Source organism: Rattus rattus, chromosome 6, assembly GCF_011064425.1.
Source record: "Rattus rattus isolate New Zealand chromosome 6, Rrattus_CSIRO_v1, whole genome shotgun sequence".
NCBI classification, from domain to species: domain Eukaryota; kingdom Metazoa; phylum Chordata; class Mammalia; order Rodentia; family Muridae; genus Rattus; species Rattus rattus.
The window spans coordinates 77,653,407-77,679,411 of NC_046159.1; the positions used below are offsets into that span (position 1 = coordinate 77,653,407).

Below are 26,005 nucleotides of genomic sequence, written 5' to 3' on the forward strand. Positions count from 1 at the left end.
TCTCTAACTCTCAGGGCACAGAAGTCCTACCTCTTCCTCTCTCTCCCAGCTATAGGCTATTTAACTCTTTATTTGACCAATCAGGTGATGGAGAACAATGTTTTACAAAATACTGAGTCAGCAGATACTTCATAATAGTGACAATACCAAAACTGGGACTGCCACCAGATCTGTGGGTATAGAAGTCATCATTTGAATACAGGGTGCACAAAAATATCCCCCAACAAATGTTTATTTCTGGAGATGTGATCCAAACAAAGCTTTGTAAATGTTAGGCTCTCACCCCACCCAACTCCATATCTTACTCTATTGAGAAATTCACATAGCCTAAAATTTAACTTTTTAGTGTAGACAGTTTAATGCAATTAGGACATTCCCAGTGTAGTGCATTCTGACCTTGCCTACCTAGTTCCAAATGTTTTCATTGGTTCACGATGGCAGGATGCACCCAAAAGTAGGGTCTTGTTTCTTCATTTCCATAGTCCATGGCAATTGGCAGTCTGCCTTCTCCATCTCCGGATTACATACTCTAGATATTTCTTTTATAAATGTAATTATACAACCATTTTTGTGTCATCTTTGAAGGCTTATCCAAGCAATAGCATAAATTTTTTATTTATTTCTTGAAAGCCTTATACTGTAGTAAGCCTAGGCTTACCTTGAATTTATGGTATTCCATCTATCTCAGCCTCCTAAGTGATGGAATTAAATTTTCTATTTAATGGCTAGTCACATTGTCCCCTTTCCCCTGCCATAGATTTTTTTCCCCTCTTCATTGATAGACATTTGAAATATTTTTAAAACAAAGGAGGAATAGACTGAACTGTGGTAGCTAGAGCCTTTACTCCTATAGCACTTGGTAGGCAGAGCCGGAATAATCAGGAGTTCAGGGTCATCCTGACTGCAAGTCCATGGTTAGCCTTGGGCTACTTGAGAAACCTCTTAAGAGATTGTTCATTGGCTCATAGCACATACTGCTTTTTAGATACCCACGTTTGGTTCCTAGCACCCATGTTGGGTGGCTCACAGCAACCTTTAATTGCAGTTTTGAAGGATCTGATACCCTTTTCTGACTTCCACAGGCAACCATACACATGTGGGCAACATACTTACACATAAATACAAATAATACTTTGGCTTGTTTTTGCTTTTGTTTTTTAGAGTAGGCTTTCTCTATAGCCCAGACTGTACTGCTGTAGAATAGGCTGGCCTTGAACACACAGGTCCAACTGCTTCTGCCTTCCAGGTGCTAGGATTAAAGGTGTATGCCACTACCGTAACCTGATACAAATCTTTGAACACGTGAACCAGTTAGGTCTGGGAAGATGGCTCAGTTGGCACAGCACTGATGCTTGCTGCAGAAGCATGAGAACCTGAATTTTGATCCCTACCTGGCACCCACATAAAAAGCTGTGTGCAATGGTGTGCCTCCGTACCAGGAATCAGACAGGCTAATATTGGAACTTGGTATCCAAGCAGTCACGCCAGTTGCTGAGCTATGTAAGGAGCTCAGTGAGGAGTACTTGTGTGAACAAAGGTCCAGGGGGCCTGAGGAGACCACTGCTGTCAAACTGAGACCTCCATGTACACATTAACATGCACCTATACACACAGGTACCTACGTAAACACTGCCCTTCCAGTATGACTGAGGTTTCAGAATATGCAAAAAAAACTTGCTTGGCCATTTGGCTGTTGTTTATCACTCATCTGTAATCTTTTGTTTTGTTTTGAGACAGTTTCTCTGTAGCCGTGGTTGTTCTGGAACTCACTATGTAGACCAGGCTGGCCTGAAGTCACTCCAGAATGCTGGGATTAAAGGTGTGCGCCACCATGCCCGGCTTCTTCTGTAATCTTTAAAGTGCTTCAATATCCTCATGGAATGCAATGTTCCATGAACTTTGTTCTATTTCTTAGATAATATGAGTAAATTCTAGATCACTACTGCTAAGTGAAACTGTTGGTATGAGTGTAGTTTCTGAGAGTTTTGAAATATTTTTTCAAATACTATATTTTTTCTTTTGCTCAAAAGTCTTACTTCCTCTGATTCTTCCGAATAGACTTGTAGTTGTGAAACGCACTGTATTCCAGCCCACTAAGTCACTTTTTGCCATGCAATCCTCTTCCTTTTGTTGCCAATGCACATAGCATGTTTTTCTATATAGTGTTGGTGACAACCCAGAGCCCTGTGCAGATGAGGTACAGTCATTCCCATGTGTTTTATACCCTAGTGCTTCCATAGCACTTGATTTGCATGTGTCCTGTACAGTGTCATGTTGTCCTTCTGTGCCAGAGAATAACAATCACAATTCTTCTTTGGCTATTAAAAGAGAACTGTAGCAGCTCTATTAGGAAGTAATATAGATAAAGGAGAGTGGAGAAGACTTGAGCTTATCTGTTTCCCTCTTTCCCTTTTCCCCTCCTTCCTGCTCATAGAGAGAAGAATCAAATGAGTCTGCAGAAGCTAGCAGCAACTGGGAAAAACAAGAAAGTATTGTGTTGAAATTGCAGAAGGAATTCCCAAATTTTGATAAACAGGTAAAAAAGTGTTCAAATGTGCGTGTACTTACATGTTTGTATTATAAAATGGTGTTTGAGTTAAACCATGTGCAAACTTAAGGTGAACTTTGTATTTTTTTGAATTATATACACCAACTAGTATTATATAAACTAGTATTATATTTCAGCTACTTGCTTATTACCTTAATTATTTACTGTGCTTACTAATTGTGGTGTCAATATTATAAATGGAATCATAGTAAACATAATCGTAGTAAAATTGTGAATCCTTAAGTGTAAAAAGCTGATCTAACCCCTTCCATCAGGTTCTCACTCTTGCACTTTGTTGTAAGAATTTTAAAGTATTACATTTCAGTGTCTTAATGATCCATAAAGGTCGTCCTCCTTTCCAGTTAACATGAAACTGTTTAGGCATGCCAATGCATGAACCTCTGTCCTCTCTCTTTGCTGTGTATTTATTGACGCATATACTTGTTCAACTTATGGGAAATGTTTACATTTTCGTGGATGTGTTCTTTTTGTGCTCAGGTAATCTGTCTGAATTCCGGTGAACAATGCATAGTCTTGTTACAGTGTCCTTTACATGCATTATTCTGCTTGTTTATCAGCTGGGGATATATATATAGCACAGCTGGTAGAGCATGCTTGTCACATATACACATAGGAGCCAGAGATGTGTTAAGTTGCATATACTGAAGCATGCCTGTTATCCAAGGCCTAGGGAAGGTGGGCAAGAGGAAAAAAAGTCACATTTCTATCCCTGTTGAACACTGTATTTGTGAGGTGAAATTAAACAGGAAAGATATATAAAGTAGCACTAAAACAATGGCAATACTGAGAGAGGACATTTAACTATAGCACTTGGAAGGCAGAGGCTGGTGAATTTTCAAGGCCATCCTGGCCTGTAGAGAGAGTTCCAGGACAGCCAATGCTGTCTCAAAACAAAAACAAAGGTAGTAATATGAATTCTTTATTTTCCAGTGATTACATTTTAAAAGAGCATAACTATTTTTCTGTATTGTTAATTTCACGCTTTTAACAGAAAAAAAATGTACTTTCAGGAGTTAAGGGAAGTGCTTAAGGAGCATGAGTGGATGTACACAGAAGCCTTGGAGTCTCTGAAAGTGTTTGCGGAAGATCAAGGTAATCAGTAATGGTGTCCCTCAGTCCCATGTCCTACTGTAGAACAGAGCCTGTCAGCTGCTGACTCAAAGTGATTCAGGAGTAATACTGTAAAATGTTCTAAAGGATGAATTCCCAAGTATTTTGACTTGTTCTTCACCATTGTAATAGTCAAGGTAGTGCATAACTTTGTTTTTCTTGTATAGTCTTTTCTGATTCCGAAGGCAACATTTAAATTGTCTTCTTCAGTTATACTTTGACATCTGCCACTCTAGGATGGATCTTACACTTGGTTGCATATTAGCCTCACTTGCGGGAATCAGTGGTGCTGTGAGCTGCAGAGAGCTGTGGAGGAGAGAGCTGCTGACAGACTTAGGCTGTGTGTGTCCAGAGATGCTTCTAACCAACAGTCAAATAGACTGCAGCATTCTACAACAAAACAATGGCTTTTAAAGTCCAGCACAGCGACTTCAGTTCTTACTTTACTTATGTGTTCAAGTTTTTACATGAGCAAAGCGTGAACATAGAATAACTTATAACTTTGAAAGTTTTTTGAATAAATAGAAAATAAAAATTTTAAATTAAGCACACACTTATCTGTAGGTTTGTTCAGGACCTGATACTAGAAATTAACTAGCACCCAATTTCCTTTTGTGAAGTGGCATGATATTTGCATGTGACCTATATGCCATTTCCCCTTGTCTTCTTCAAGTCATCTTACCATTACTTACAACACCTGACATGACATAAATGCTGTGCAAGCTGCTTTTTTCTTATGTAGGGAATAATGTTGAAAAAAATTTATGTTCAGGATATATCCAGTTCTTTTTCTAATGTATTTTTTCCATTTTTATTAAATTGTGTATTTCTTATTTACATTTCAAATGTTATTCTCTTTCCTGGTTTCCAGGCCAACATTCCCCTAACCCCCCCCCCTTCCTTATGGGTGTTCCCCTCCCAACCCTCCCCCATTGCCCTCCCCCCACAGTCTAGTTCACTGGGGGTTCAGTCTTAGCAGGACCCAGGGCTTCCCCCTTCCACTGGTGCTCTTACTAGGATATTCATTGCTACCTATGAGGTCAGAGTCCAGGGTCAGTCCATGTATAGTCTTTGGGTAGTGGCTTAGTCCCTGGAAGCTCTGGTTGCTTGGCATTGTTGTTCATATGGGGTCTCAAGCCCCTTCAGCTCTTTCAGTCCTTTTTCTGATTCCTTTAACAGGGGTCCTGCTCTTAGTTCAGTGGTTTGCTGCTGCCATTCGCCCATGTATTTGCCATAATCTTGCAGTGTCTCTCAAGAGAGATCTACATCCGGTTCCTGTCAGTCTTCACTTCTTTGCTTCATCCATCTTATCTAGTTTGGTGACTGTATATGTATGGGTCACATGTGGGGCAGGCACTGAATGGGTGTTCCTTCTGCCTCTGTTCTAAACTTGGCCTCCCTATTCCCTCCCAAAGGTATTCTTGTTCCCCTTTTTAAAGAAGGAGTGAAGCATTCGCATTTTGGTCATCCTTCTTGAGTTTCATGTGTTCTGTGCATCTAGGGTAATTCGAGCATTTGGGCTAATATCCACTTATCAATGAGTGCATACCATGTGTGTGTTTCTGCGATTGGGTTACCTCACTCAGGATGATATTTTCCAGTTCCATCCATTTGCCTATGAATTTCATAAAGTCATTGTTTTTGATAGCTGAGTAGTATTCCATTGTGTAGATGTTCTAATGTATTTTCATATGGCTTGTGGATCCATCAATTTGGAACCCACAGACACAGACTACGGTCAATGGTAATTTATCCATTATTAGTACTATTTTCTTAGGAAAATAATTTAGGAAAAATTATACCTTCATTCACAGGAAGCTTAAAAATCAATGAAACACAGAGTAGTGGCACTTTGAGGCAATATATTTGATGTTAAATGGTGATAAATTAGTAGTCGCAGTGATAGGAAAATGCTTTACACTGCATTGCTGCTTCTGGCAGGCTGCAACCAGGCCTGGCTCCTTTGTTCCTTTTGGCAGTGTGTGCACATGCAGCTGCTGTCTCAGGATGCCTGCTTTAAAAGCAGATCTATGTTTAAGAGTGAGTTACCAACTACCATGAAATGTCATTGTAGATTTTGATAGCTTTAAATTCTGTTTTATATTACTCTTAATGTGTGTTAAGATTTGACAGGAAGTTGTGGTTGAATTCTTCAATATTCACAAGGAAAATGCAGTGTTTACATACTCTTCTTACTCTATTTGACATCTTATGTTTCATATTTTATTCAATTTTTATATTTCTAAGTTAGTTACAACTTGTGTATTTTTTTGTACACAGATGTGCAGTGTGCTTCACAAAGTGAGGTTACAAATGGAAAAGAAGTTGCAAGGAATCAAAATTATTCTAAAAATGCAGCTAAAATAAAGATGAAACAGAAAATTTCCATGAAACCACAAAATGGCTTTAACAAGAAACGTAAGAAAAATGTATTTAATCCTAAGAAAGCCGTAGAGGACTCTGAGTATGATTCAGGTTCTGATGCTGGGAGCTCACTGGATGAGGACTACAGCAGTTGTGAAGAAGTGATGGAGGACGGCTATAAAGGCAAAATTCTCCACTTCCTTCAAGATGCTTCGATTGGTGAACTGACTTTGATTCCTAAGTGTTCTCAGAAAAAGGCTCAGAAGATAATAGAACTCCGGCCCTTTAATAATTGGGAAACTCTGGTAAGGGTGTGTGTGTGTGTGTGTGTGTGTGTGTGTGTGTGTGTGTGTGTGTGTGTGTGTGTGTGTGTGTGTTCATCTGTCTGTCTGTCTGTATCTGTGTGTGTGTTTTAATTTATAGTTCCGTTTGTAGTCAGATTGTATTCAGCCTAGGAAAGCATAAATGGGTGGCCTTATACTGTATAGAGTCAAACATTACTTTCATTGTAGCCAATAGTATTTCAAATAGTGTCATATGACCTAATTTTGAATGAATTAAGGGGTGATTTTCCTGAAAAAACCCAAGCTGATTGGCTGGGAATGCTGTCACTCATCTTTTGCATAGAAACTTGGTTCATTTCACTGCAGAAGAAGAAATTAGAGCTTACTTCTCAGAAGGAGTTGTTTGCTAGCCAGTTGTGATCTGTTAGTGCTGAGACACCATGCAGAAGGCAAGAATGTGGCAGATACTTGACTACAACTGCCCGAAGAGCAGGAGCAGCGGCCAGAGGCGTTCCATGGCCCACATGCCAGCCTGAGTGCTTTATGCTTCCCCACAAAGAAGCAGATGTTTATTTTCTTTTTCTTCTAAATGTGACAGCTCAGTTTCTAACATGTTTCTCCTGATTAAACAACGTGGCCATTTGATGGAGTGTAGCAGGCTGCAGCATTTTTAATTGGAAAAATAGCAAAGTTGTGGAAGCATAGAATTCAAGTGTAGGCGAAAGAAAGGCATAAGCTCTGTCTGGTGAGTACACTTTGCACGATCATTTTCTGGTGTTTGACTTCCTGTGAATGAGTTTTATCTAAAATACCTGCTTTTTGAGTTTTCTAAACTTCAGCGATTATCAAATATTATTCCTATGAATACTCTGTGTTTTAGATTTTACTTCAACTTTTATGGAAATGTGGGCTTTATTATACTTGGGTTGTGTATAGGCCCTCCAAGCCCAGCAATATGGATGGTTGTGTACAGCTTTGAGAGATGAGGCGGCTCTTGCTGCTTTGTGGAGGCTTCGGCGTTTTAGTCCTTGTGCTGTGGAGTGTAGATGCATGCATTTGTGACTAATACTAGACCTATAACGAACCTAAACGAGCATGGATGACCTCAGTAAGTGTCCTGAAGTGTTGATGGGGATGGTCTCTGCATAACAATTTCCGAAAAGCATTTTTTTTTTTAAAAAATTAAAGTATTTTAGCATATAGAAAAATACTAGTCCAGCAGAACTTGAAGGGGGGAAAAAAGACACATAACCAGACTTAAAATGTTTCGTTTTGCCCCAAGCGCATGCTTTTCTAGAGAACATCTGTCAAAGCAGATCCTTTCGAAACTTGTTTGGCTTTGCCTGAGTGATTACTTGTTGAGGTATTTGCTGAAGGGCTTTCTGCTTCTTCTTTTCTCCCGTTTTATTTTTCTTTTAATCTTTAATGGTCTCTTGTGTTATTATGGGCTTGGGTTGCTCAGGCTTGTTAGGATTTTAATTTATTTAATAAGGGATGCAGTTATCTGTACTAGTTTGTGTAGTCACTGTAACTACTTGCCCAGATAGCTTATAATAAAAGCAGATTATATAGTTTTACCAAGGTATATGTGCCAGATGTTTTAAAAAATATTCAGCAACTTAACATGGACAAGACATATTTCCTTAATTAATTGGCAGAGTTTATATCAGTCTTGACATGAATTTGGAGATTATGCATTATTTACTAAGTCTCCTGACTTTTTCCTTCACGAAATTGGACATAAAGACCATATTGTTCATCCTAGCCAACCCATCTTAATGTTGAACATTTTATGAAGTAGTGAGAAAGTATCTTAAAAGTAGACGAATTACTTCATTGGGTACAATGTTTTGTTATCCTGAGCAAGGTGTATAAATAGGCTATTGCAAATTGATAAATAGACAAGTAAATCTCTAAGCCTAAAATTTTAACTTCCTTAGAAATTTTTGCTTTTACTTTCTAGGAGCCAGCATTTTGAATGTGACTAGATTATAAAGTAATTTAATATATTAATAAAATGATTAAAAAATTAATATTATATACATTTCTATAAAAGCTATATAACTTACTGTCCTTTTTTATTAATAATGTGATAATATATTCAGGGTTAAAGCAAACAATAGCAAAAATACCCCTATGCTGTACTCAAAAATTACTATGACATTTGAAGTTTTGTCATTCAAGTTTTTACACAGAACTAAATGAAATTATAAGATATTACAGATTTAGGACAGCGATCTTAAACCTTTCAATTCCTAAAGCGATTGTTGAAGTTTAGTTTTAAATACTAACAGTGAAGGAATAAATGTAAATTCATAAATATTTAATCAAAAATGCAACTTGAATGTAAAAATCTTAGAAACACATTTAACCCATCCTTTGAAAAAGTTGTAGATTATTGGTTTTCACTAAACCTTTAAATATATAATGTAATATAAATCTGATTCATATAATATATAATATATTTGCATAATAGTAGCCATTTAATAGTATATCACAATAATTCTAAATTCTGAGGTTGCTCTAATTGTATTGCTCTAATTTTCTTTCTAGAGGATGTTTTTTCCTCCTTTTTTTTCCTTAAGTTAAAATGTTTTCGATTTAATCACCTTTATTTTATTTGAGAAAAAAATTGGTTTTTTAAAAGATGTGAATTGAAAGTATTTATGTTTGTAGCTTTATTCATTTCTTTCTTTGTCCTTGTACTGTGATTTCAATAATGTTAAATTTTCTTTATGTTCTTTTCTTTTATCCAGAGTTTTTTTTAAATAGTAACACTGTACATGCTAATTGTAAATAAACTACAATGTTACATATAGCAGGCTTTGCAATATAGCAAGCCAAAAATGGCATTAGTTGAAAATTCATGATTGTTAAAGTAGGGAAAATGAAAATTTTTATTGGCAAAGTTCATAATTGATGGTATCAGTTCACCAACTACTTGCAGAATTTTGGTCTTTCTAGCCTAGTATCAGACAGGATAGGGATACGATTGTGTCCATGTTGCATTTTTAATTGCAGTGTTATATGCTCGTTAGAATATTATTTATGGAAGATATAGTTTGATTGTTATAGGGCTTCCCCAGCTCTCATGATGCCCAGGGTTCAATCCACAGCACCAAATAAATCAGGCACAGTGGCACACACCTGTAATCATTGCACTTGGGAGCTAGAAACAGAAGAATCAGAATTTCATGGTTCTCTTTGACCACAGAACACATTTTAGGCCATATTAGGCTACAGGAGATCCTGCCTTAAATAAAATAAAACATACTTTGTTAAAAAGCATGTCTATTTATACTGCTTGGTGTAGTATTTACGAATAGCTTCCTTCATGAATATTACCTACCATCTTTAGATTCCTATCTCTTTCAGTATTCAGGGTAAATGTGTATTAGCACTGCCCCAGCAGGTACAGCTTCTGTCTAGTGCTTTGTTCTGCCAGTGCTGCTCTGTCTTCTCGTGATTTGAAGAACTGGTGCCTGACTTCACTTTGTTTAACCCTATAAAATACTTGTCTTCATTTCATCTTAAATACTGAAATGGTTCTTTCTGTTTTCTTTTTCTTTTATTTGTTTATTTCTGTTTTATGTTTTTGTCTTTTTTTCTGAGATAGGGTTTCTCTGTTAGCTCTTGGAACTCATTTTGTTGACCGGGTTAACTTTGAACTCACAGAGATCAATCAATCTCTGCCCCCCAAACCCTGGGATTAAAGGTGTGTGTCAGCACAACTGGCTATGATTATTATTTCTTTGAGTAGAGTGGTTTCATTGCTTTTTAAGATTACTGTACTGGGGCTTTGTTTTAATTTGTACAAGTTTGATGAACTTCCTAAAAATTACAAATGGATTATGAGTAGTTTGCCATATACTTATAGCTGCTGCCAGCTATGTGTAATAATGAGTAAGACCGTCCTTGAACTGTTTTTTGACTAGGAATTAAATAATTTTAGAAATTTACCTTTAAACAATTTCCTCCTCTTATAAAAATTCAAAAGCATTTTCTTTTGCAAGAGTGACACATTGTGGCAAGAGAGAGGAACTGCAGTTCCAGGGTCTACTGGTCCCTTCTCTTTTCAGTACAGGCCCTTGAACTCAGCCTTTCAGAGAAGAACGTTCTTGGGATACTACTTGAGATTTTTAGAGACACTAATCATGTTGATAGTCTTTGCATATAGCTGTCTAGTAAGTAGGAATTTTATGTTTTCTTTACTCTCCCTTAATACTGTTTTTTTTTTTTCTTTTCTTTTTTTTTAAGAAGCTGGGGACCGAACTCAGGTCCTTGCGCTTGCTAGGGAAGCGCACTACCACTGAGCTAAATCCCCAACCCCCTTAATACTGTTTTTTAAGTTGATTTTTGTATGTGCAAAATTGAAACACCGTAGGAATGAAAAATGTGGTTTATCCAAAATTCCACCAAAGATACCCACCACCTAAGAGAGTTTCGTGCCATCTATTCATTGATACATTTAATGCCATGTAAACAAGATCCTACTTTTTATGCTTCTCTGTGACCTGAGGTTTATAGGGTGACCTTGTCCTGCTTAAAATGTTTAAAATCATCGATAATTGTTTTGACTTTTTGTTTGCTCTTTTTTGCAACTTTTCTCTGTTATAATTAAAATGTTACCTTGTTTTTCATATTTTCATACTCAGGACTAGAGTTAAGCACCTCACTCCCAAGAATTACAGCCACCTTTATAGTATATACAATTTAACAACAGAGCTTTTGTGCTTAGCAATATTCCTTTAAAAAATATATACTTTTGAATTAAACAGTTTTTGCTTAATTAATTTTTTTCTGTATATGAGCATTTTGCCTGCATATATTTTTGTGTACCATATATTTGCCAGGTGCCACGAAGGCTGGAAGGTGAGGGTGTTGTATCTCCCCAAGCTGGAGTTACAACTCTGACCCATTTTGCTGGTGCTGGGAATTAAGCCTGGGTCCTTTGGGTGGAAGAACAGCCACTGAGTGCTCAGAACTGCTGAGCCATCTCATGAATCCCTTCTATCTTAGTTTTCATTCTAAATATGTTTGCCTACTTGATGTCAAGCTCATTCATTCTTTGGTTCTGGCCTCCTGACAGCTGAGATTGAAAGTATGTATAGGTTTATGTAGCCCATTCTGGCCTTCGCTCATTGTAGAGTAGAAAATGGCCTTAAACTCTTTGATCTCTCTGCCTCTATCACCCAAGGTTTACATGCATGTGCCACAGGATCTTTCATTTAGTATTTTTTGGTAAAACATAGAACTTATCATGCATTTTGTGGTCAAGCATTCATGGTGTCCCTTTAAAACAGAAAATCTTATCCTTTTTTGACTTAAAACCTTTTAATTGCTTTACAGTGTTCATAATTGAACTCATCAGAATGGTCCTTCAGTCCTTTCCCACTTTCTGGTTGAAATAATCTTGTGTTCTTCTAAGCTCTGATATGTTGATCTTATGATTACAGCAGTTCTTTGTTACATCTGAAAAGAGTTTTTAGGTTTTAGCATTCTGCTTGTAATACAGGCCTGTGAAGTTCCATCCTTTCTTTTTAACACTTAGATTGTCTTTCCTAATTAATAGTAAACCATGTAAGGGAGAGACTGTTTCTATATAGTAGATACTTTTACCAGTCAGAGTCATATTCATTAGAGAACAAAACAACCAAACTCCTTAATTTATATAATAAAAAGTAGTTGGCTACAGAAAAAAAAATCAATTTACAGAAGTGGTATCACTTCTCTGAAAATATTACTTGTTTTGAGCTTTAACAAATGTTTTTCTTTGTGCATGCATTAATGTCTGTGTTTCTATGTAAACGTGCATGGGTGCCTGCAGAGGGCAGAAGAGGGTACTGGATACTTTGGAGCTGGGGTTATAGCTGATTATAAGTTAACCTGATGTGGGTTAAGAACCAAATTTGGGACCTCTGCAAAAGCAGGAAGTACTCTTCGCTCTGATTCGTCTCTCCTGCTCTTGGTTTCAGATTTTAAGTTATTTGAGAGAAGATCTGTTAACATTGAAAACAAAGCACAGACTTTGGATTTTCTCCAATTTTATAACATAAATTTTATGGATTAAGAATTGTTGGATTTAATGAGTTGTTGAGTAAGATGTACCTTGTAATTTTTGTACACCATGTTATTTATGTTCTTTCTTGATTTCTGGTTAATTTTGGTGTTTTTCTCATATGCAAACTTCCAACAAACTGCACAGTAGATAGGAGATGAGGATTTTTGTTCCATAATTTTTTATTTCATTTAAAATTTGATATTTTAATGAAATTTAATAAAACCTCCCTATACCTAATGATTATGGGTAATTTCCCCCTGAACTTAACTATGAGGGCAAGGGGTTACCTAATGATTGTGAATATTGTCCCTGTAGAAACATAACACACAAATAACAGTATTTTGGGCACTGGAGAGACATCTTTTTTTTTTTTTTTTTTTTCTATTCTTTTTTCGAGCTGGGGATCGAACCAGAGCCTTGCGCTTTGCTAGGCAAGCGCTTTACCACTGAGCCAAATCCCCAACCCCCTGGAGAGACATCTCAGTGATTAAGCTCTTCTAGAGGATCCAGATTTGATTTCCAGCATTCTTATGACAGCTAAAAAAATATCTGTAAGTAGTCCTGGATGGAGTACCTGACACCATCTTTTGGCCTCTGTGGGCACTATATGTATGCAGTGTACATACATGAAAGCAAAACACACATAAAGTAAAAGACAAGTGTATCACTGTTTCATAGTTCTGTTATATGCTGGGCTTGGTGGCATATGCTTTTAATGCCTCTACTGGGGATCAAGAGATAGGCTGATCTCTGTGTTAAAGGTCACAAGGTCTATATAGTTCTAGACCAGCCAGCTATACATTGTGAGTGACCTGTCTAAAAACAATAAAAATCCTATAGAATAGATCAGAAAAATTGTTTCCTAACAACCAACTCTTACTATAAACATAAAAATTATTTTGTTACAAATTGGATTTTGTTTTACAAGAAACATATTTCAGAAATGTTGAATTTCCATTGTGTAGGTTTCTCATTACATTTTGAAACACTGTAATCACAAGAATGATTTTTATTTTAACTTAGAAGTGTATGGTAAATATTATATGGTGATATGAATCAAAATCATTTGTTTTTATTCTAGCAGATGGCTGTCTGTTAGCTTCCTCCCTACAGTTCTGGATTGAGGGACTTTTTTTTCCTCAGTGGGCTGCCAAGTGGTGGCTGAGCTTTTTCATCCTTTGCATAATAATGTTCGGGCTTTGTTCTTTAGGGCGTAGGTTTTCAGTTATTTGTATTATTCAGGGTCTCCTTTTGAAAACATTCTTTTAAAGTTTTACAATCATTTACACAGGTACTATATTGTTTTTTTTTTTTTTTTGTAACTATTAGATTGGTCATAATTAACCTGTATGTATACTGCATGTTATCAAACCCAGGGTCTTTGACATGCTGGCAAATGTTCTATCACTTAAATTTATGAAATTATATTTTGATCTGCGATGCTTTTCTAATAATCTCCACTTAAAAACAAGGTATCAGCCTGTGTAGTGTGCATGCCTTTAATGTTACCGCTAAGGAGGCAGAAGCAGGCAAATCTCTAGATGAGTTTCAGTTCAGCAAAGGCAATAAAATGATACCCTGCCTTGTAAACAAACAAACAAATGTAAGTTTAATGTGTTAAATGATAACTATTTGTGTTGTAATTTGTAGATGTACTTTGATATGTCTTCAGGTTAATCTTTTTTTCTTTTTTCTTTTTCTTTTTTTTTTTTTGGAGCTGGGGACCGAACCCAGGGCCTTGCGCTTGCTAGGCAAGCGCTCTATCGCTGAGCTAAATCCCCAACCCCCAGGTTAATCTTAATATTCAGTAGTCATAGAAAGTGACAGAAATGAAAGTGAGTTTAGCCCCACAGTCTGTTTTGCTATTTATTATCTTTACTAAGGGGTGAAGCTGAACTTTTGGGGGTAAAATTAGTGGATGAGAAATGTCATGGTGAATTTTAACTTTGTGCCCTTGGGTGTGCTGCACTGTTCCACTCCCACCCCCCACCCCCCAATCCTGCTCTCTTTGGATCCATAGATGAAAGACACATATACATTATCTTATTTCTAATAGGTTTTTAGCTCAATGGCTGGGCACTTCTGAGCCTCCTGTGGCTAGCATGCTTTTCCTTTTCCCCTAACTGGATACTTACTAAATGCCCTTAGCTTTGCTGCCTTGTAACCTTCTGTGACGCCCATTGGTCTCTGCTGCCCAAAATGTTTCTGGGTTGCCCTTCCTGGGATCGCTTTCTCTTTTTACACCTACATTTTGGCTGATAACTCCTTTTGTAGCTCTAATTCTGTTCCTTCTCTCCTCCCCTGGTCAAGGTGATCTCCTCTCTCGCTATATGTCTTAGACTGTGCAACTCTAAGGCTCTCAAGCCATCTCCCTTATCCCAGCCATTGGCCGCTGGCATCTTTATTGATCAATCAAAAACCAATTGGGGACAAAGATCTTCAGCAGATTTACAATTAAATCAAAGTATCAGAACCATTCCCCTACAATGAAATATGAAAATTTAATATTTTTAATATAAGGAAACATTTGCTGTCAGTACCAATAAATTTGATAATAAATTTGAGTTTATATATTGTGTGTTATGTTGAGTATGTGTGAAAAGAGACATTTTATTTCAGCACAATGTGTTTGAAGTGGCAGTATTTCAGTGAAGCACATAAGAATTCAAGTGTAGACATGAAAAGCCAGTTCACTCAGCACTTCTTGATGTCTTTACAATCTTTTCTCCCCTGAAAGAGAGAATTTGGATTTGGATGCCCAGTATGGTTGTGCACTCTTGCAACCCAGTGTTTGGGGAGCAGAGGTGAGAAGGTTACAATTTTGAGGGGAGTCTGAGCCACAGCACAAAACCTTAAGTTAACTAAGTAACTGGAAAAGAACTTTAATTCTTTCTGCCTGATAGATTTGAGCTATTGATCTATTTTTCTTTTTATGTCATAGTTTACAAAGATGTCCAAAATCAATGGCCTATCTGAAGATTTGATATGGAATTGCAAAACGGTAATTCAAGAAAGGGATGTAGTTATAAGACTTATGAACAAATGTGAAGATATTTCAAATAAATTGACCAAACAAGTTACCATGCTTACTGGAAATGGAGGTGGATGGAACATAGAACAGCCTTCCCTTCTAAACCAAAGGTATCATTCATTGATTACAGTTATTTTGATCTTACTTGAATAAAGTATCTGAACTTTTATTTGCACTGTGCCTAGGGCAACCAAATGTGATTCAGCAACTAAGGTTAGAAGACATTTCTCTAAGGTTCTCAGTGACACACAGGGGTATGCCAGTATGTTTTCTTTGATCCCTCCCCCAGCAGGAGATGTTACTCTATTGTGTTGTTTGTAATGTAGTCTTATATAACCTTTATCTTCCTTATCTGGCAACAGACAGCTTAATGTGTACTCACTGAAACTAATAAGAATGTTTTAGCCATGCTTGTGTAAACTGATGATTTTGCTCTTCATGTTTCTTAAGCACTTTGAAAAGTCTCCTTGAGGGTAGAAACAAACCAAGAGGATACAGCAGATCGTAACTGCACCCAGTCTTCTAGATGCTACTCATTAAAGTACCTTGCCAGAAGCCTGGCAAAAACTAAACATGTAGAACCATCTAACATCAGTAAATACTCAAGTGGCATTTTGTTTCTGCATAAGATATTGGAGGATTGTAGTAGGAGAAAGTACATTTTGAACTTTTTTTAAAATAATTTGCTTAGTTTTAAGTAGTTTGGAAATGTAAACTTGTTCAGAATACTTCCTTTTCAGGAAGTACATTCAATTGCTCATTTTGACGTTTGCTTGTTTTTCATTTGTTTCTGTTCTTTTTGTTTTTGACACGGGCTTTCCTATATATAGCCTTACCTGGCTTAGTGCTCACTGCGAAGTCTAGTCTGGTCTCAAACTAATGATAATTCTCCTGACTCACCTACGAAATGCTAACATTGTAGTTTTACTCCATGGAACCACCACACTTGGCTTAAAATAGCCCACATCTCTAAAATCAAGGACTAGTTGGAATAGATTCTAGAAGATCTACACCATGCAGTGTATATGCAACTTTAAATGTTAATTAGAGCCAGGCATGTTGTCTCATCTCTGGAATCCCAGAAGGGTGGACAAGACAGGAGGATCATCACCAATTTGAGGCCAGCCTGGGCTACATTGTGAGTTCAAGACTAGCTTGAGCCACAGGGGAATTTAAGAAAAACAAAACAAAACAAAACAAAAACTTGTCTTACAGAGAGGGAGATTTGTTTAGAATATTTGTACTTTTCTGTTGTTGAAAATTTTTCTTACAGTTTTTTGTTTTGTTTTTGTTTTTTAGCACTAGGGTTTTGGCAAAAGGATTACCTTAGTTATGTCTGGTATTTTTCTTAGTTAATGATCAAAGCATATTTGCTGATGATCACTGGGTTATTAGTTCAAAATCATAGTATGAAGCAAACAAAGAAGATATGATTATTGGCCTTTAATAGTAAGTTCGAATCTTTTCTGTGCCCTTCTAGGGTGCTATGTGGTGGTGTAGGGAAACGTGATGCAGCTCCCACAAAAGAAGCCCTTTGTGTGTTGCGTAGACAGAACTATGTCAGCAAGTTCTCCTAAGTGTAGTTGGAGCTGCTGCTGCTGCTTGTTCTTCAGCGTGGACGTGGGGAGTTCTTCACTCTGCCAGACTTTCCCAGTTGAGTCCACTTTATCATAACTTGGAGTTTAAAAATGAGTACTTCACTGCATCACTTAAAAACTCTCAACCCACATTCATAAATTTCTCTTCTAAATAGTGTGGTCAGGTAATAATCTCCTTTCCCTTAGTGTAAGGCATATTTTAATTATAAATATTAATGTATTTCTTAATGACATTTTTTATTTTTAATGAAATACTTGATGAGAAATGAAGTTTTAAGTTCTCCTTAGAGCAAAGTCCAAATTGTATCCCCTTGGCAGACTGGCCAGACTTTGCAGCTGCAGTGTAGAAAAATCTGTAGTTGATTATTGCCTTACAGAAGTAAACAGTGTCCAGACAATAACCTTTATTAGCTTTGATAGTGCTGACGAAAGAACCCAGGTATCTCTCATTGGGCACAGGTGCTATGTTATATATATTTCCAGCCCTTGGGTCTTTCTCTCAACAGAGCAGAGCCTTTGTGTCTCTAGATACATGGAATCAGTTAATGCTAGGTGTTTAGTTTACCATGGCCAATTGTTAAGTTTAATAGGAGAAAATTTTCCTTTGGAGGTACAGACATTCCAGAACTCCTTGTAAGAAATTACATACCAGAACTGGAGAGAAGGCTTAACTGTTATGAGTGCTGCTGCTTCATAGAACTTGAGCTCAATTCCCAGCACTCACATCAGGCAGCACACAAATGCCTATAAATCCATTCAGCTCCCAAGGTTTAATGCCCTCCATTTGCCTCTGTGGTACTAGCATACTCTAATCCTCTCATATACATAAGCAATAAAAACACATCTTTAAAAAAGAAAATTTGTCATGTGTACTTCAAAACCATTACATATTCATACTCATTTCAAAATGTTAAACTTGTTTAAAGTTAACATGTAATGATGTAAGGAACAGTGGCATTAAATTAGAGCTTAATTAGTTCAAATTTTAGAATAAGTATGTAGATAGTATATCCTGTCCTAGTTTTTAAGTTTTTTTCTTACTATAGGCATAACTATCTCTAAGACTTTAGTAGTTGATATGGAATTGACTAATTTTAACTCTTCTCATTGAAAAGGTTTCTAACTTACTCAGCAAAAAGTAGATCATCTGTCTTTTCCAAGCTAAACCCAGGGAGTGCTTGTTTGATAGGATGGGCTTTCTGTCCTGTTTTAAACAAATTATTGACAAATGGACTGGTGTCAATGAAAATAGTTTAACTTGAATAGTGCTTTTTAAGTAACTAATAAAGTAGTGTTTGAGGAGCCACGGCACCGTTAGAAGACGTGACCTTTGGTGGGATGGCAGATCGAGTCTTTGTGTGGAACATTTCAAACGAGCTTCTCCAGCTCACATTTTTGCATTTCACACTAATTATACACAGTCCTCGGAACTCTTCTTTCTTTTCTTTCAGTCCTTTGACAGTCATGATGAACTAGCTTTTCTTACAACACGTGCTTCATTTTACACCAAAGAAGTAATGACTGGGAGAGTTCTTTTTTTTCCCTCCAGCAGAAAAGCAACTTCCAAATAATCCATTATTTTTTCATTTATGGTCCCAGAACATTTCACTGAGTGGAAAGTAGGAGAACCTCCAGTCTAGAGATGTTTGTTAGATTGCAGATTTCGAGTTCTGAACACTTCCTACATTCTTATAAGTAAATGGATCGTTGGTCTTCACATGTAATTGTTAAAATTAGGAAATTGTCAAAATAAGTAGAAGGGAAGTTTGAATACGTAACACCTAAATGATAGGTAGGACCTGCAAGAGAAAAAAAATATAACCTATCTATTGCAATTTGTCATTTGTCAAATTAATGATTTGTCATATTAAATAGTTTTTTTCATTTGTCTTTTGTTTGTTTAACTGGTGCTGGTGATTTTACACAGGGCCTTATGCATGCAAGGCAAGCACTCTTAACAATTAAGCCATATCCTATCCAGCAAATGGAGTGCAAATTGGCTTTGTTAAACCTGTCTGCATCTTCATTGATCCTTTTAGGTTGGCCTATTGTGTTCTGGAGAAACAATCTGTATCAGGTAGCAGTTTTGTCATACTAAGCAACACTGTCACGATATAGACAGAACTAGCTAAGGAACATATATATATGACTATACATATACACTTATAATTGAATGTGTGTTTTTTAATCAAACATTCCAATTTAATAAAACTATTTAGTCAGATATCTAATTAAAGTGTCTTACCTAGGCTTCCTTGTGATTATAAATAAGTCAGTATTCCTTGAATAAATTATTTCTGTATAGTAGATGCTCTTTGTGTGAAGTATTTTGCCAGAGCCTTTAAACTTTATATTAGTGATGAAAAATTTTTGTAAATTTAGTTGAAGAATATTCCTTGTTTGTTTTTTTTTTTAATGATGGCGTGTTATGGTGGCCCTCAGATACATTTATAAAATGTTGTAATAGTCCCTTATCAAAATTTTATTTTTATGAAATGTGAACACACACACACACACACACACACACACACACACACACACACACACACATATATATATATATATATATATATATATATATATAGAGAGAGAGAGAGAGAGAGAGAGAGAGAAAAGAAAGCATTGGTAAGGACTCAAAAGTAATAGAGAAATAGGTGTTGACTTGACCATGGGATTTGCTATTTTGTGGGTAAAGGGTTGGCTGTGGGGCTAGAGAAGTAGCTCAGCCCTTACGAGCACATGCTACTTTTGCAGAAAAGCTGTTTAGTTTCCAGCATATTGAGCAGCTCATCACTACCTACAGCTTGAATTCTGGTCAGTATAGATACCAAGAATGCATGTGGTCCAGTGACATACATACAAACAAGCACCTGTACATATAAAAAATTATTTTTAAAAGGGGGCCTTTAGAGTAGGTCTGATTGAATACGAGGGCCTTAGGAAAGTTTTTACATTTCTGGAGGTAATGGTTCTGCATCTGTAGGATCACTGCCTCTGTAGGAGCATAGAAATTACATTGGTAAATAGTATTCTTCTTTTTGTAAGGAGGGCACATACTTTGACTTTAGAAATGCAGACAATGTTTTTCTTCCCTGTATTATTGTTACTTTTAGTGAGAAACGTTTTTGTGTAAGGCTGAAACATAGACTTTGGTTTGAGGTGGAGTACTTTTTGACCCCACCTCACTGAAGATGCTTTGGTTTCAGAATTTAACCCCATAGTCTAGTCGCTTATATGCCACAGCTTATGTCCAGACCTCTTTTCTGTGTGTAGACTAATGTGTGTAGAGGAAGCTAAGGTGGCAGAGGAAAAGCTAGAGAGTGTTTTAGGCTTTCACACTGATGTGTGGTGAGTGCTGTGTTTCTGAGAATGAGAATAGGCTTTGGACTTAGAATGACCTCCCAAGTTAAAATCTGAGACTTGACATTTTGTACTTGTATAGCCCCAGATTCCTGGGTTTCATATTTTATCTGAAAAACTATGACAGTAACTACTTTATAGCATTCTTAAAAGAAAGGTTAATAAAGTTAGTAAAGATATCTCAAAAATGACATGCATTCTTTATATAGTAGATTTTCAATAAAATCTGTTGTTCTTAATTTTAGCTATCTAAACATTTAAAAAATGTTGTTTTCATCCATTATAACTCTCTAATATAAACAAAGTTGTTCCTGGGGATTAATTTGTTTATGTATTTCCAAGTTAAAAAGTTAGAAAACACTTGCATATTACTTTGGAATTGATCAATGTTTAGCAAATTTATATATGTAAATATATGCATATGCACACATATGTTACTCTAGAACTAAACAAAGCTATTATTAAGCAACCTGGCAGAAGAACAAATTATGTTTGTGGGTTTAGTTGTAATTTCTTTAATGTGCTAAAAGTCTAGTCAATATAATCTATTTTTCTAGACTAAATGTCACTTTAATAATACATTATAGTTAATATTCTGATCATTAATGGAATTCAGTAATTTGTTAAAATTATGATTTAACCCAATATAAAAGTGTTTTATGTAATTTGTACTGCCAAAAGAAGTAAAAGGCAAACACTGACTACATTTTTATGAGATTTTAAAAATTACTATGGATTGTGTTTTGTATTTACTTTTTAAAAATATACATAGCTTGAAAGAGTCAGGTTAAAAGGTAAGGCTCATCTGGATAGTTTTGGATTTTTTTGTGTGTATGTTCGTTATAATCCAAATGTCAGAAAAATAGAATAGAAAATTAATTTTAAAAAAGTATAAATCTGTAATATTTGTTTCCTTCATCAGTTTGTCACTCAAGCCCTATCAGAAGGTTGGTTTGAATTGGCTGGCATTGGTGCATAAACATGGACTTAATGGCATTTTGGCAGATGAAATGGTAAGTGTACATCATTAATAGGACTTATAATTCAACATGTCAGATATATTGCCATTTAAGTCATTATGGCATTTTTCCTTGTTGTTATTTTGCTTTCTTGTGTTTTTTGTTGTTTGGTTGGCTGGTTGTTTTGTGGAGTTACCAAGTGCAAGGTAGGCAAGCATCCTACCACTGAGGAACATCACTGGACATTGTAGTTTTCACTGAACCCATTACAGTAGCTTACATGTTGTTTTACCTTTCTTTATTTTTCGTGCTTTAGTTTTAGCCCTAGTCCTCCACAACTGAAAAAAGTTCGTCTTTCTGGTTATGATTATATATCAAAGTAAATATTACAAAAAGGCATCAGGAAAACCATTTCAATGTTTGAGCTAATTCCCCCCCCCCCCCAATTGCATTTGCTTTAGGCTGAGAGAATGAAACTTGTTGTATCCATTAGTCTAGGTTTGTCATATATGAACTTAACTGTTAGTCTGGTGTAACCTCACTCTTCAGCTGTACTTAACAAAAGCATTTATTGAGCATGAGTTACATGCTGGCTGTATTGCCTGTAGCACTTGGGAGATAAAGGCCAGAGGATTCAAGTTTGAGGCCAGTCTGGCTACATGCAAACCCTTCCACAAAAAGTCAAGCAAACAAAAGAAAAGGTTGTATTCAGTGAATAACACATATGAACAATCATAATAATGCTGTTTCTGCATATTCCCACTCATTTTATACTTGTTAAAAGAAAGATGCTATTTATTCAATATAAAACTAATGTCTGTGGCATGCCAGAATGCTTACAAATGATGTAGAGTGTGACAGTGTATAACTGAACTTGGGACTCAGACCTAGGCTTTGGTTGTCGGCCTTGCTTTTCACAAGCTATCAGATTCTTGCTAGATGATATAATCTAGTGATGAACTAATACGAATGAAAATATATAATTTCCATGCTTTCAGATTATATTTGGTATCCAAAAGAATATATGATGCGCTCATTTTTGTTATTTGTAAAGCATAAATTTGTAAGTTTGCCAGAACAAATATACCATGGCTATACCATGTATAGCCCTGTTAGTCCAAGATGGAGGTGCTAGCAGACTTTTGGAGGCCTCTCCCCCTCCTCTTCTTTCTCCTCTTTCTCTTCTTCCTTCCCTTTTAAGAATGTATTTATTCACTTTACATCTGGCTCACTGGCCCCCCCCCTTTTCCTGTGAGTGGGTATGCCCCTTCAGGCTATTCCCCCACCCTGGAGGCCTCTCAAGCAAGATGTATTGTTTCTGTCCTCAGATGTCATTGGCTCTTTGTATCCCTGGTCTCTCTCTCCTTAAAAGGTCAGAAGCTTGACTGGATTAGGGCACCACTTTCATGACTACATTACCCTGAATCCCTTCCTTATGACCAGCCCTCTAAATACTGTATCTTTGAGTGTTAGCACTCTAGCATGTGAATTTTGAGGGAAGAACAAGAACAAGTTCAGTTCATAATGTTGGTAGTACTTAGCTGTCTTAATTCAATGGCCTTTGTGTTTTGACTTGTTTTTGTTTCGAAGTAGGGTTTCATACTATTCCCCAAGCCAGCCTAGAACTTTCTGTACTGTAGCCAAGCTGTTTCCAAACTGGTATAGATTATTCTTTGGTCAGCCTACCAGTTGCCTGGGATTATAGATAGGAATCACCAAGTCCAGCTCTATATCTCAGTTCTGACACCTATCACTAGAGGATGATGACTTCAGGCTACAGTGTGAATAATGTTTTCATACTGTTCTGTCTGGCTCATTCAGTACAGCATGATGCTACTGGGATTCAGCTGTTAACAATTGTATCAGAGTTTGGTTCTTTTGATTGCCATGTGACATGGTATTCTTATCTGTCCTTAAGACATTTCAGAGTAATAGAGTTGGGCAGTGTTTGTCTATATTTATGAAACACTTGTCAGTTCATCTAGGTCACATTCCTGGACCTATATAAGTAATAATGAGAATTAGGCTCTTTCTACACAATGCAAAATTCTTCCCTGTTAATGGTGTGTCATATATAAATCAACTGTTAAGATCCATTATCCATGCTGGTCACTAAAATAAGTTATAGAATCACTTGTATTCTACTCAACTCATTTGAGGGTTAAGAGCTTTATAGAAATTCTCCAAAGTGAATTATGTGAGATGGAAAAATCAATCCTGCCAAGAAATGCTCCCATGTTCCCTTTCCTTTTGCATTTTCAAGTTTTTGTTTATTTTCATTCATTTTAAAATTTCATATATTGTCTTTTGAACTTTTAATTGTAGGGCCTAGGAAAAACCATTCAAGCCATTGCCTTCCTGGCATACCTCTTTCAAGAGGGTAATAAAGGGCCTCATTTGATTGTTGTTCCGGCCTCCACCATAGGTTTGTAACAAGGGGACATCTGTTTCTGTGTTTTGGAATGCTTTATATTGATGTGCATGTGTGCTGGTGAATATTTAATTTTTGGCCTATTTTCTCCTTTTTGAAAATGTACATGTGTTTGTTTTATTGTATACATGGTCATTTATTTTGGTTTCATAGTATGCATAAATTACTTTTTAGAGTTAGGGTGTGTTAGCATACACCTGTAATATTAACTACTTGGGAAGTAGAGTCAGGTGGTTCAGGGGTTCAAAGTCATCTTCATATGTGTGCTGAGTTTGGTGTCATCCTGGGCTACATGAGGTCTCTGTGTGGGAAAAAGAAGATAGCCAAATGCCAAAAAGAAACAGAAAACAGCATGGTGTAATTTGGTGGGATAGCAGTTGAGAGGTCTCACTGTGTGGCGCCTATCCATGCTTTCATAAACTTTTGGACTTAGGTGATCCTCTTGCCTCAGATACTGATAGCTGGTACTGCTACCCCACCCAACTTTTTATATGTGCAGTGTTTTGCCTGTATTTATGCATGCAGGCCAGAAGAGGGCACCAGATCTCATTATAGAAGGTCATGCGCCACTATGTGGTTGCTAGGAATTGAACTCAGGACCTCTAAAGGAGCAGCCAGTGCTCTTAACTTTTGAGCCATCTCTCCAAGCACTACCCTGCCCAACTTTAAAACCTTATTTGGATGTAAAAGTATGTAATTTAATTTTTGCTTATTCATTTATCCATTCTTTATGAATTAATAAAGTTGTTATGAGAGCTTTGTGCATATAAGTATAAAATAAAGACTATCTTTCCCTAAATTAGTTATCACTTAGATGGGGTTGTCATCTGCCCCGTGCCTGTACCTTGATGCCCTTTCAGGGCCTCTCATTTAATCATGATAGGTAGTTTTCAAAGTGTGTTTTGTTTGTTTGTTTGTTTTAAATTTTCAAAGCAAAATTAACTTAATCCTATACTAGCAGATTCATATAATCTCTTGTGTTTTGTAGATAACTGGTTAAGAGAAGTTAATTTATGGTGCCCTACTTTAAATGTGCTCTGTTACTATGGTAAGTCATTTGGCTTTTCATTTAGAAATGTTTTAAAAATTAAAATATATAATTAAACACAATACAATCAAAGTATGCTTCACTTTTAAATTCTAGGTTCTCAAGAAGAGCGTAAACAAATTAGATTCAACATCCATAATAAATATGAAGATTACAATGTAATTGTTACGACGTGAGTATTATGAAAATTTGGGAAGAGGTGGGGAGAATTTGTATAGTCCTCTTATTCCCTATCCCCAACCTCTATCCCCACCCCTCTGTTTTTTAAAGGCAGAATTTTTTAATACAGTACTGGCTGGCCTGGAGCTCACTTTGGACCAAACTGACCAAACTTGTCTGCCTCTGCCTCCCAAGTACTGAGATTAAAGGCGTGTGCCACCATGTGTAACCAGAAAATGATTTTTTTAAAAAAATGATTTATTATGCGCGCACACACGCTCTCTGTCTCTCTTCTGTCTCCCCCCCCCCCCACTCACTTTGTTGCTGTCTTCATACACACCAGAAGAGGGCATCAGATTTCATTACAGATGGTTGTGAGCCACCATGTGGTTGCTGGGAATTCAACTCAGGACCTCTGGAAGAGCAGTCAGTGCTCTTAATCCCTGAACCATCTCTCCAGCCCCGAAAAATATCTTGTAGTGGTAATGTGTAGTTTAATAGTTTATGCTGGGATTGTGAAATAAGGGATTGAGTGATTTATCCTGACAATGAATACTTTTTACAAAAAAATTTAAAATTTATTATATAATACCTTTTGTTTGAATTTATTTTGTTTTGCTAGCTCACTAAAAATGGAAGTAGACATTTTGCTCATTTAATTGAAAACAGCAAAACTCTTTCAGTTAAGCTTAAGATAAAATTTGAGATACCATGCCAAAGATTTATATTTCTAATTTGCAAATAAGTGTTGTCAATAAATATAATGAAATCTCCTGTTCCCAATAAGAAATATGATTAGAGCAGAATTAGAATGACAAACTAATTTTGTTAGATTCTTTTGCTTTAGTGTGTTGGGGGGAGGATCTCATTTAGTTGGTCTGCTCTCCAAATCATTTAGCTGAGCACATCCTTGAAGTCTCGATCCTTTGGCCTCCTTCCCCTAAGTGCTGGGATTTCAGTTATCACCACACCCAGGTTCAATATATTTTTGAATAGTCATCATGTGGTTGGAATTGAGTATAGTATGTGGT

General features: G+C 36.5%; 1 protein-coding gene across 2 annotated transcripts in view; it reads left to right on the forward strand.

The window, feature by feature from the left end:
• Smarcad1 (SWI/SNF-related, matrix-associated actin-dependent regulator of chromatin, subfamily a, containing DEAD/H box 1) overlaps positions 1-26,005 on the forward strand; it is a 64,337-nt gene that overhangs the window by 25,255 nt on the left and 13,077 nt on the right. For both annotated transcript variants that reach the window (XM_032906389.1, XM_032906390.1), the window contains exons 7-14: positions 2,435-2,536; positions 3,580-3,661; positions 5,960-6,348; positions 15,330-15,529; positions 21,300-21,390; positions 23,662-23,761; positions 24,756-24,815; positions 24,912-24,987. In XM_032906389.1, the coding sequence (XP_032762280.1) occupies positions 2,435-2,536; positions 3,580-3,661; positions 5,960-6,348; positions 15,330-15,529; positions 21,300-21,390; positions 23,662-23,761; positions 24,756-24,815; positions 24,912-24,987 (1,100 nt within the window). The remainder of the gene's footprint in view (positions 1-2,434; positions 2,537-3,579; positions 3,662-5,959; positions 6,349-15,329; positions 15,530-21,299; positions 21,391-23,661; positions 23,762-24,755; positions 24,816-24,911; positions 24,988-26,005) is intronic.